Raw genomic sequence first — 11,343 nt, 5'->3', positions numbered from 1 at the left:
AGTCATACTTTGAGGAAACCTACTGGAGCCACTGAAAAGACCACACAGGACTGGAACCCCCAGGGTGCTCATAGATATGGTTGTCCCAGGAAAATATGGAGGAAGAAGTCAGAGAAGGAGGCAAAACATGGAACAACGTAAAAAGATTGGCAACCATCAGAACCAGATAAAACCTTATATTATGCTATGACCTGCCCCTTCCAACTGTCTCACAATTTATTACTCATCTGTCATCCTACCATTCAACACACTATAGCCAACAGTACTGAAAGTGCCATAAAATATTCCACTGCACCAGTGCACCTCAAAAGGCGTTTCGTGGAACCCTGAGGTTCCATAAGGTGAAAATATGGGTTCTGCAAGAAAATTCTATTATAATAAAAAAAAAAGAGATTATTGACGTTGTTGTTGTTGTTGTTGTTGTTGTTGTTGTTGTTGTTGTTGTTGTTGTTGTTATAGTTATACTAAAAGGTTATCAACACCCTTCAGTGTGATTGACAAATGTTTTTTCTCCTCTCTAAATTTTCATCCTTGCCATGTTTCGGTGTGAGAGACCATCATCAGAAGGACATATCAATACAAGCAGAAACTACTTACTCTTGCAATGTGAATGGTCAATATCAATACATACATACAATATTGTTGCGTGCCGGGAATCCGGAAGGTATACTTCCATAGAAACCCAGTAACAGCGGGCCGTTGCCTAGCAACAAACGCGTTTCCCCAGTGATATAAGACAACAGAAGATTCGTTGCGTGGCAACGGCCGAGATCAAAGGCTCCTGCGTGGTCCGCTATATTCCGTCCGAGACCAGGGTATAAAAGTCAAGCTTCGAAGGCTCGAAGTGACCGGTGAGTTCTAGAACTTCTAGAAGTTGCCGAACAGTTGATTTTGCATCTGACGTTAGAAGAGTAGTCAGTCTTTAGTTTGGCTTTGATAATAGAAGCAGTAACTGTGATACTGAAAGTGATAATAATTGTACTCGCTAGTGTAAAAGTGAGCGTTCGATAAACGTATTGCGTGAAACGCGACAATATCATTACAATGTCATGAATATAAAATCTGAGTCTTTAACAACTACAGCGATGTGCATGAACATATCAAAATATTTATAAATTATTATAATTAGTTTATTTACAAGTGTGGTTTAAAAAACTCTGTTAAAATTTAGAACTAATTTGGTTTGTGTCCTTTATACCGCTTCTCTTTAAAGGAAGTTGAGTGTTATTGTTACAACACAGCGCGACCCGAACAACAGTAAAGAGTCCTATTCGTTAATATATCGTAAAGAAACATAGAAGAAGTTGAAATGCACGAAGAGATTCTTTTGACACTTGTAGATGACGAACTTCAAAATGCAGGTTGGTGAAGCATACTTAACCTTACTTTATGTCTCGTGCACATGGTTTACGTCTCGACCAGTGATCATTTATTGACTATTTCAGTAATTTTGTATATTTGATATTTTAAACTCGTTTCAAACCAGTTTCTTAAGTCTGCTATTAATGGCATCGGTGGATTGAACGAGTATGACAGTAAACAGTTGTTTACTGTTTATATTACTGTTGTAATATTTTAAACAACAATCGAGCAAGTTTTTGAGGGAGTGTATAACAAATTTCCCATGTATTGAATCTAGGAGTGTAGTACCAAACATTATAATCAGAAATAAGATAATTCAGTTGTGTAATTCTCAGTTTATATGGAATCAATTAAAGGAAAGCAGCCATCATAAGTTCTTCCCAATGCTTCTTGTTGAATTACGTTCCTGTGTTACTACTGTTGTGAAATTTGTAGTAATTTATAGTTTGACTTATTTGTCTAGGTAATGACTTTCAGTTTGTTGAAGATATACGAACTGGCAGGTATATGAAGTTACTAACAACATCAAAATGTGAAGAAGTTTACTGCCAGTACTTAGATAACAGTTGTGATGATGTTTCCTTAGATGCTTTATTAGAGAAATCTGTGAAGGCATACATGGACCACAGCTGTACAACACCAAGACAGTAAGTATGAAGCCAGCTTCTTTTAATACCATTCAAAAATGAGTTCAAATTAATTTTGGTAAAACAGTCTTATAAATGTCTGAAAATGTTTTAATCCAAGAAGACTCAAATAAGTAGGCAGTTCAGTGCATTGCACAGTGAGACGTCTCATGTTTTATGCAAAATACCTAGTGTTGTTAGGTTAGAAAAATCTAGGAGTGGGGCTTGAAGACAAGGAATCCATACAAAATTTTGGTGGGCTAACTTCATAGGAAAACTGCCACTGAGAAGACTGAGAATAGGTAGAACATTAACATTTGGCTGAATATTAGGTAGTTAGGTTTGGGGAGATGGATGGAACTGGCACAGGATCATATTCAGTCGCAGGGTTTGTGTCTGCAATATTGAGTTTTGAGTTTCTACTATCAGAGAATTATTTTAATTAGTCCACTATAACCCTGACTTTTTAAATTTTCATCGCGATTCTTAAAAATGGTTCATTGTACCAAAAAGTAAATAGTATAGATAGAGATTTACATGTAAGTACTTCTTATATATGATACATTAATGTTTAAGAGATGGAAAGGGAGAATATCTACAGTTGATTAAGTTTGCCAGCAATGTATTTTTAACTGCAGTGATCAAATATCAAGGCCAGTGAGTAATGATAGTTGTTTAAATCTTGTGTTTGTAGCACCACATTGCTTTGTATTTGTATTTATTGTAAGTTCAAGAGATCCAAAGATGGATATAGAACATGTCATAAAATAATGTAGAGCATAGAATACATACATAGTTATTACACAACTAGACAGTACAGTGAATACAATAATAATAATAATAATAATAATAATAATAACAGCAACAATGAATAAAAGTTATCTATTTAGATATTCATCCACATCGTAAAACGTATGAGTGTTCAAGAAATGCCTTAATACAACCTTAAACTTTTTAAAATTATTAGATGTGTTCTTGATCTCTATGGGCAATTTGTTAAATATTTTTATACCCACATAATAAACTCCTTTTTGATAAACAGTTAAATTAACTTGAGGTAGATATAAATCTTGTCTTTGTCTAGTATCAATAGTATGAGAATCAATGTTTGATGGAAAGAGAACTTTATTTTGCAATACAAATATTAACAACAAAAATATATATTGTGATGCAAATGATAAAATATTTAACTGTTTAAATATGTTTCTACATGACACTCTATTGCCATATCCCAGCATTGCTCTGATAGACTGTAAGGCACTTCTTTCAAAATAACACTGCACTGCATCCCCCAAACTGTTTATTAAATAATTAATAGATTTATGTGTTGTGATGAGGCACTTTGGTCCATAAACTCCATTCTTGTCAAGCAGGCAGCTGGAAGTTCTCTGTATGGGTATAGCCAGTCTACAAGCGTTTGTGCAGAGCAACTGGACAGGCCCACCGCTGGAGAGGGACTCGGCCCCAGGGTCGTCTGTCATATGTTGGCTGCAGTCTTGGTATGAAGGTAGCGCAATGAATAAGAGGCAGTTGCAAGATGAGGTGACTGCATGTTTGGTTCTTGATGGAGAGAGCTGCTGTCCACTCATGAGTCATCCAGAACTGTTGTTGTTGTCACGTGTCTGTCTGCAGGTCTGCTGTGATAGGCCACAGCCTCTGCTGGTTAGTATCAGTTTTATTTATCTTATAGAGTTGAAACTGAGACCTCTCTTGTCCACATCTAATTCTGTTAAGTGTTTGAAAGACAGCAGAAAGAGAAGATCATGTATGATTATTTCTAATTAATGAGATACAGTTTATTCAAAATTCTTCTGGTAAAAACTAAATGATGGTGAAATTATTATTAATCTGGTATTACAGTACAGCTGCTGTGAAAATCATCTGTACTCAGATGATGTTTAAAAAAAAATTGGAGTGGGATGTTAACAGTATTTCAACTGTTTTGAGACTTCAGAACAAAGCTTATTCCCTTAGGTAAGAACTGTCATAACATGCTACAGTGAAATCCCCATTTAAGTTTTATTTTGTGGGGAGCAGTGAATTTGAACAGAAAATTGAGGAAAATTTGAAGTACAGGAAATTTAAAACTGAAGTTCTTCTGTTGGGCTCATTGCAGTTGTGTGTTAAATGAGAGAAAACCTGAAATTGAAGACCATTATATGAGGATTTCACTGTAAGTTACTTTTCACTTTTTTAGAAAGGAATATCCATTGTTAGAAGCCACTAGTTAGCAACGGTTAAAGAAGACAACAAGCTGAGAGGACTTAGCATGTGCTGTGGTGAATTGTAGAGTGTGTAGGTTAATGAGAGTGTTATAATTATTTGTAGTTATGAGCCATAAGCATTCAATAAATGCAATTATCGATCCAAACCCTTTGTCTAGTCGCTAATGCCTGATAGCTCGTGTTAGAAGGGGGATTCTAAACACGTTTCTTGCAGGAATGGAATTTGTGTTCACTAAATGGGGGTGAAATGCTAAAACAAGAAACACTGATTCAGGAAAAATTATGTATCATTATATAGGGCTTTGGCTGGAACCACAAAATAAGGAAATACCTCCATGCACTCTATACACATTTAGAGAATGATTCTGAGGCACAGGATAATTCTGTCTTCTTGGTACAAAAGTAGGACACTGCAGTAGGACAATTTTATGAAGAAGTGCAATAAGAGTATTGTTTCTCTCTCAGAACTGAGGTCTTTGGGTCCGTGTATGGTATGCATCTCATATTACAGCAAGGCTGACAGTTGAGATTGAAAAACTGTATTTTCTTTATGGCACATTTTTAATATACAGGATGTCTGAAAAATAATGATGGGGTTTCGAGAACCAGTATTTAGAAAAATGAGAAACATATTTAGGAAAGGAATATTTTATTTTAAAGTGTACCTCAAATAACTCTGAACATACTTAGTAAGTTTCCACATGTTCACCATTTATGACTCAACATATGGTCAATCAGATTCCACTTTTCGTCGTACCTGTAGCATATCTTGTTAGCTGCTCATTGGCTTTGCTTATTCTTCCTTTCCCATGATACAGGTCTTGAATTGTACCCATATAAATGTAATTCTTTATGTATCCCCAAAAGAAAAAATCAAGCAATGTCAAATCAGTGCTTCTAGGTAGCCACAGAACTGAATCACCCATGCCAATCCATCTGCCAGGAAACATTGCACTAAGAACTTCCATAACATGTCTTGAGAGATGCAACGGTTTGCTGGTTTGCTGGTGGGACCATTTGTGAAACTGTTTTAGTGGAGGAATGTTAAGGTATAACATTCAGTGATGTATTTTGTGTATGTCGTGACAGAGCCTCCTGAAACCCCACCAGTATTTTTCAGACACCGTGTATAATTGCAACAACATTTTATATTTATATCTTTTGGCCAAATTTTGAACTACTAATTAAAAATCTCAGCAGTAATTTCTTCCAAGAACAGTATGATATGCAACTATAACTGATATATTTTATATTTCTCTAACTGTACTATGCAGCACTTAGCAGAAGCATGGAAAATTTGAATTTAATTTGACAAATTTTTTCATCATAATCAAGAGCCAGGATACCTCAGTTAGAATAGTAGGATGGCCAGGTTAGATTCCTAGCAGGTGCAAGAGATTTTTCTCTTCTCCACAGCATCCAGAATAGCTCTGGCTCTAAGGCCAAACCAGCCTTCTGTCTGATGAGTATCAGGGACTCTCCCTGGCAATGAAGCTGACCATTCACCTTTGTCTAGTGCTGAAGTCAAGGATGGTGGAGCCATACCTGCACTCCCTCATACACGTACATCTGCATTTTATGGTGATGAATGAATTAATTAATTAATTAAGCACAGGGACAATTTTACCTTTTTTTCCACCATAATCTTTGAGATAAATGTGGAATGCTAAGCTTTACTGCTGTTTTAGTAAACTGTGAAAACTCAGTGTCTTGCTATACACAGGGATATTTCATTAAAAGAAGATTTAAATGCATGAAAAATATTGGTCTGTTCTCAGAGTAGCCAGTGGTGGCTATTGCGATGCTTGTTTATTCACCAACAAGTCCTGGATGAGGTTTCTCCTACACTCCACAAGCGTGTTACATCACTGTTGGAAGAATTAGTGAGATGTGAACCTCTGATGACCAAGGAGCATAATCAGATCTTATTCCATCTGGAGGCTGCACGGATTCATCTCTTCTACAGGCATGTTGCCAAGTCTCAGGAGCACTGCAAGATGGCACTGAAGGCAGCAAACATGAAGGTGGAACTCACTGGTATGTTAACAAGTGTTGTAAAGGGAAGGCAGGTTGAAGGAAAAGTGATTAAGTCCAGGGTTATTTAGTGACATGTTTTCAACTGCATTGCTTATGTAGCATCATATAGTAGGATGACTGTGAATAATGAATTGGAAAGAATGTGATTGTAGTTTATTTTAAGATGGTAATGTAGCGTTTGCCTTAAAATACTGTAGAAAGCAATGGAAACCCACAGCATTGATAGCCTGCCTCCAGGCCAAGATTTGACTTAGGATCTTCTGAGCAGCCTCCGTAGTCTAGGGGTAATGTTCGCACCTCATGACTCAAGGTACGCGGGTTCAAACCCGGCGGAGGTCGTGGAATTTTTAAGGGCAGAAAAATTCAGGGAACAAGTCCTCCGGGAGGGACTTTAAGCCGTGGGTCCTGTGTCGTAGATTTACGGCACATAAAAGATCCTCATGTCTCTAGGAGACCTCTGAGCAAAATTAGGTAAAAAGTTTCCTGCCCAAGTAGTTTCCAATGTCTCCGGTAGATGGGGGAAGCATCGGGTACCACAGCCAGCCTCGCTAGCTGAATGGGACTGATAGCAAGCACCAGTACCGGCAGGTTATGGAGACTGGTAGAATATCAAAGGGGGACATACAATAGACTATTAGTTGCGGTGCATGGGGAAACCAACCCCCTCCAATAATAATAATAATAATAATAATAATAATAGGATCTTCTGAATATTAATCAGAAAGATAAATGGAATGTTATTCCTGATAAACCTGTGGTAGAACCTTTTCTTGATGCTTATACATGTATCCCTCAATTTATGAGGGTAATTCGTTCCACAAAAACTGTTTATAAGGTGAAGATTCATGGATCTAAAGTGGTATTCCCATTACTTTACATGCAAAAGTCACCAGCTTGTTCATGAGTCCCACAAAAATCCCCTATAATTTTTTAATATCATCATTAAAATAAAGACAGTGTTAGTTGTTTATGATGCTGTAGCATGTAGACCCTTTGCTGGGCAATGACCGTGACATAAGCAAATATACAAGAGCGGTTACTGAGTAATGACTTCTCAAACAAACATGTTCTCATGGAAATAATTGAACTGCAACAATGAGTGGCAGTGTTTTCTGTGCGGTCTGTGCCAAGATGTGCTAAGCAGGACATGTTGGGAGCTGCAGTTAGTCAGTGAAGAGAAAATTGAAAGGTTGGTGTGAGATGGCCACCTGCCTGGTGGTCAGTTGGAGCAATGAGTCAGTCGTGAGATTTGCCAGCCAGTAAGGATGTAAGCAGTGGACACTGGTTACCGGAAGATGTCTAACGAAAGCAAACTAAAAAGACTTGTATGTGCAGTATTGAAAAGACTATTTTATGAATTAGCTAGAGCATTATAATTACTTGTAGTTACGCTCTGTAAGTGTACGCTAAATCCAATTACCCAGGCAAACCCCATCTATAGTCACTTATACACGTAACAGTATTACTGTTGCACATAATACTATTATTTTATTTATGTCTATTTTCTCATAGCTGGTTCAAAATATTGATGTCGCTTGTAGCCATACTTCTTACTTTCTTTCCTTTCTTTGGCTTATCAACACCTCTTACAACCATTTCACTTGTATGGGAGCCATGATGGGCACAAATAACACCAGTATTTATGGATAAAATGTAAGCATCAAGAGCACAGCTGATTCTGTATGCTCACAATGAGATGGATGGATAGACTGGGAAAGTAGGAAATGCACATAGGTGGGATGTGTCTGCTTTTCCCCACCTTGCCAAGTGCTGTGTATGTATTTCTCCACCATCACAAAAAAAAATTATCAATTTAAGCTGTTTGTTGTGGCAGAAATGAAGTTCATTGAGTGAAAAATAGATGCAAATTAACACACTTCATTGTAGCAAAAAATTAATGACTTGAGGGATCCTGCATTTGGGATGTTAAGGATGCGAGGTTATCATGTAGTGGCTTTGATGGCTTCATGTGTAATATACATCACATGAGATTGAGTTAATTGTTGTCACTTCATGTTTGATAATCTGTGTGATTCAGTTTCTCACTCTGTTGCATACATAAATATATTGATGAATGTCCACTGAAAGCTGGAATAGTTTAATCAGAAGAGAAGTCCATTACTAGGTTATGGCACTAACTGCCACGTCAGCACAGCAGCAGTTATGCACACAACAATACAGGAATTGTGGGAAGCAGTGTTCTCCGTGGCTCCAAGCAGAGGCTATATTTGGAGAATCAAAACAGCTAACTCTAGAGAGTCTTGAGTTTGCAATTAGCAGTTGGGAGACAGTCATTGCATAGCAATGCCAAGTCTGTTTGTGAGATGGGCGCCAGCCAGCAAGGACAGAAGCCACTGAATATAAAAGCTGAGGAATCTATGGCATTGGAAGCAATTACTTACTACACAACTGCTGAAGACACAGCAGACTTAGTGTGTGTGAATTAGTAACTTGTCATAAGTCGTAAGAGTCTAGTAAATCCAATTACCGATCAAAACCCTGTCTATAGTCACTCAGTTATGTGGAAATATATTCACAAGTTGCTGTAACAGAGAAGCACTGAATTCCTCAGAAAGGTATGACATAAGATTCCTTCATTTAAAACATAATACTTATTTTGATTTATTTTAGGTGCACTTGGTAAGAAGACACGGTTCCAAACAAAGGAGGTGGCCCAACTTACTGTCAGAGTATCTGTGGCAGAGAACAACAGGACAAGTGTGATCCCCACAGTTCAACCAGAACACTTCCCTAAGGTAAAATATTTGAAAAATAACAGTTATTCTTAGCATTGTGAACACAGTTAAACAACTACTACTACTACTACTACTACTACTACTACTACTACTACTTCTGCTTCTATTTTTACTGCTGCTACTACCACCACCACCACCACTCTACTACTACTGCTACTACTCTTGTTACTGCCTTCACCGCAGCTGCTATCCACTGTGACCACCATACCCATGACAACCCCTGCTGCTTTGCAGTTGCAGATTTGATCTTACCATACCTTACTATCTAAAGTAGGCTTACTTGTGCAGCTTAGGTGATTATATTGTAACGTACATAGGTTGGATAAAGAGTAGTGGCAATGCCTTTATATAGTTCTGAAATGACTTTATTACCTGAGGTAAACACACTTGCATTCCTTCAGTATAATCGCCCCCCACGTGTACCACATTCTGCCAGATTTGTGGAAGACGTCGTATACTATCAGTGCATCCACTTCTGTTGATGTCCAGCAGTGACCGCCCTACAGCACGAATAATCTCCTCTCTTGTGATGTAATATAACCCTCGCAGTGGTTCTTTCATCTTGGCAAAGATATCAAAATTGCATGGATTCATATCGGGTGAGTATGGCGGATGTTGTAGTATCTCCATTGTCAGCGTCGAAGGAGATCCTTGACAGTTTCAGCAGTATGAGCCCTTGCATTGTCATGAAGGATGATGGGGTTCGTTGCCAACAAGTTTCGTCACTTTCTCCTGAGGAAATTGCAGTAGTAGGCAGCGTTTACTGTCTGTCATTGAGGTAAAGTGTGGTATAGTATCACTCCATCAGTGTCATATGCCAAAATGGACATTGCCTTCACATTACTCTGTGTAGGGCGCACTTTCTTTGGACGAGGAGAACCAGAATGCTTCCATTCATTTGATTGTCGCTTCAAGTGTGGTTCATATGAGCGAGACCAAGTTTCGTCCAGAGTGACGATCCTTCCAAGGAAGTCATCACCTTCCTTCTGGTACCGGTCCCACAAGTCCTGTGCAGTTGCATAACGTTACCATTGTTGCACCTCAGACATTGTATGGGGTGCCCGACGCGCTGTAGTTTTGTGGTTTCCAAGAATATCGTGCAGAATGTAGAGCACAGTTTTGTGACATACGCCTATCTCAGCAGCTAACTCCCACGCAGCCCATCAACGATCGACATCCAGCAAAGAAGCAAGAAGCTGAATTGTGTGTTTGTCAACATGGGGTCATCCTGAACGATGGCTATCCTGAATGGCCTCCGTAGTCTAGAGGTAACTTTCCCACCTCATGACTCGTGGTACGCGGGTTCAAACCCGGCAGAGGTCATGGAATTTTTAAGGGTGGAAAAATTCAGGGAATAAGTCCTCTGGGAGGGACTTTAAGCTGTGGGTCCCATGTTCTAGCTTTATGGCACGTGAAAGAACCTCATATCTCCAAAGGAGGTCACTGAGCCAAATTCAAGGACGTTTCCCGCCCAACAGTAGTCTCTAACGCCTCTGATAGATGGGGGAAGCATTATAGATACCGCCAAGCTAGTAGAGACCGAACTCGCTGGCTCGGTCGGGACTGATGGTACGCACCAATATCGGTAGGGTATAGAGACTGGTAGAATATTATAGAGGGAAGCACAATAGATCAAACTGGTCACTGTGCATGGGGAAACCCACCCTCTCCAATAACTAACTAACTAATGTGGACGCGCCTTTAGATTCAGTCATCTTCCATTCAAATAAATACAGTTTGTATGCGTCATTACTGTTTACTCAAAGAGCCCTAGAAAACTGTAGGTCATATACTTGACCTTAACAGGTGCATGCAGAAAGAATGAGTCAAAGCAACATTCCAATGTTATAAATCTTTTGAGTACTCACATTAGCTCCATCAGTAATTTCATTGTACATACTTTGTATTAAGTTTCTCTTTGAGTTGAAATGCATGCATAAATAGTACACATATATTATAGATCCAGTATTAGAATTCAAACATGGGCACAGAAAGAAAGTATCTGTAATTGCTGTGCAGTGAGGCCCACCGTACAGTGTTTTCTGCTAGTTTTTGAAGTTATGTAACATGTACAAGGTGTGGCAATAAAGAAACCGGATTCATGCTCTAACCCTTTATTTAAAAAAAATCAGACAGTCGAAATGTTATCCCCTTCAATGTAGTCCCCTCCCCGATCCCTACACCGCTCCATGCGAATTTTCCACTGTTGGAAGCAGTGCTGCAGGTCATCTTGTGTTATGCTCTTCAAGAGTTGCGTCGCTTTTGCTTTCACTGCATCCACGGACTCGAACCTGGTCCCTTTCAGCGCAGACTTGATTTTTGGGAAGAGAAAAAAGT

The 11,343-nt window shown here is 38.7% G+C and overlaps 1 protein-coding gene across 1 annotated transcript in view; it reads left to right on the top strand.

Moving 5' to 3' along the window:
• Window positions 1-1,098: 1,098 nt before the first annotated feature.
• LOC111871729 (tetratricopeptide repeat protein 27) overlaps window positions 1,099-11,343 on the top strand; it is a gene marked incomplete in the record, with an annotated part of 37,749 nt that continues 27,504 nt past the window's right edge. The window contains 5 exon segments of the mRNA XM_033754455.1: window positions 1,099-1,361; window positions 1,826-2,009; window positions 3,362-3,650; window positions 5,992-6,250; window positions 8,882-9,006. Of these exon segments, the coding sequence (XP_033610346.1) occupies window positions 1,310-1,361; window positions 1,826-2,009; window positions 3,362-3,650; window positions 5,992-6,250; window positions 8,882-9,006 (909 nt within the window).

The sequence above is a fragment of the Cryptotermes secundus genome, unplaced genomic scaffold, assembly GCF_002891405.2.
Source record: "Cryptotermes secundus unplaced genomic scaffold, Csec_1.0 scaffold428, whole genome shotgun sequence".
Lineage (NCBI taxonomy): Eukaryota > Metazoa > Arthropoda > Insecta > Blattodea > Kalotermitidae > Cryptotermes > Cryptotermes secundus.
Note: the sequence above shows the minus strand (reverse complement) of the source record. Positions and strands in the feature narration are given on the sequence as shown.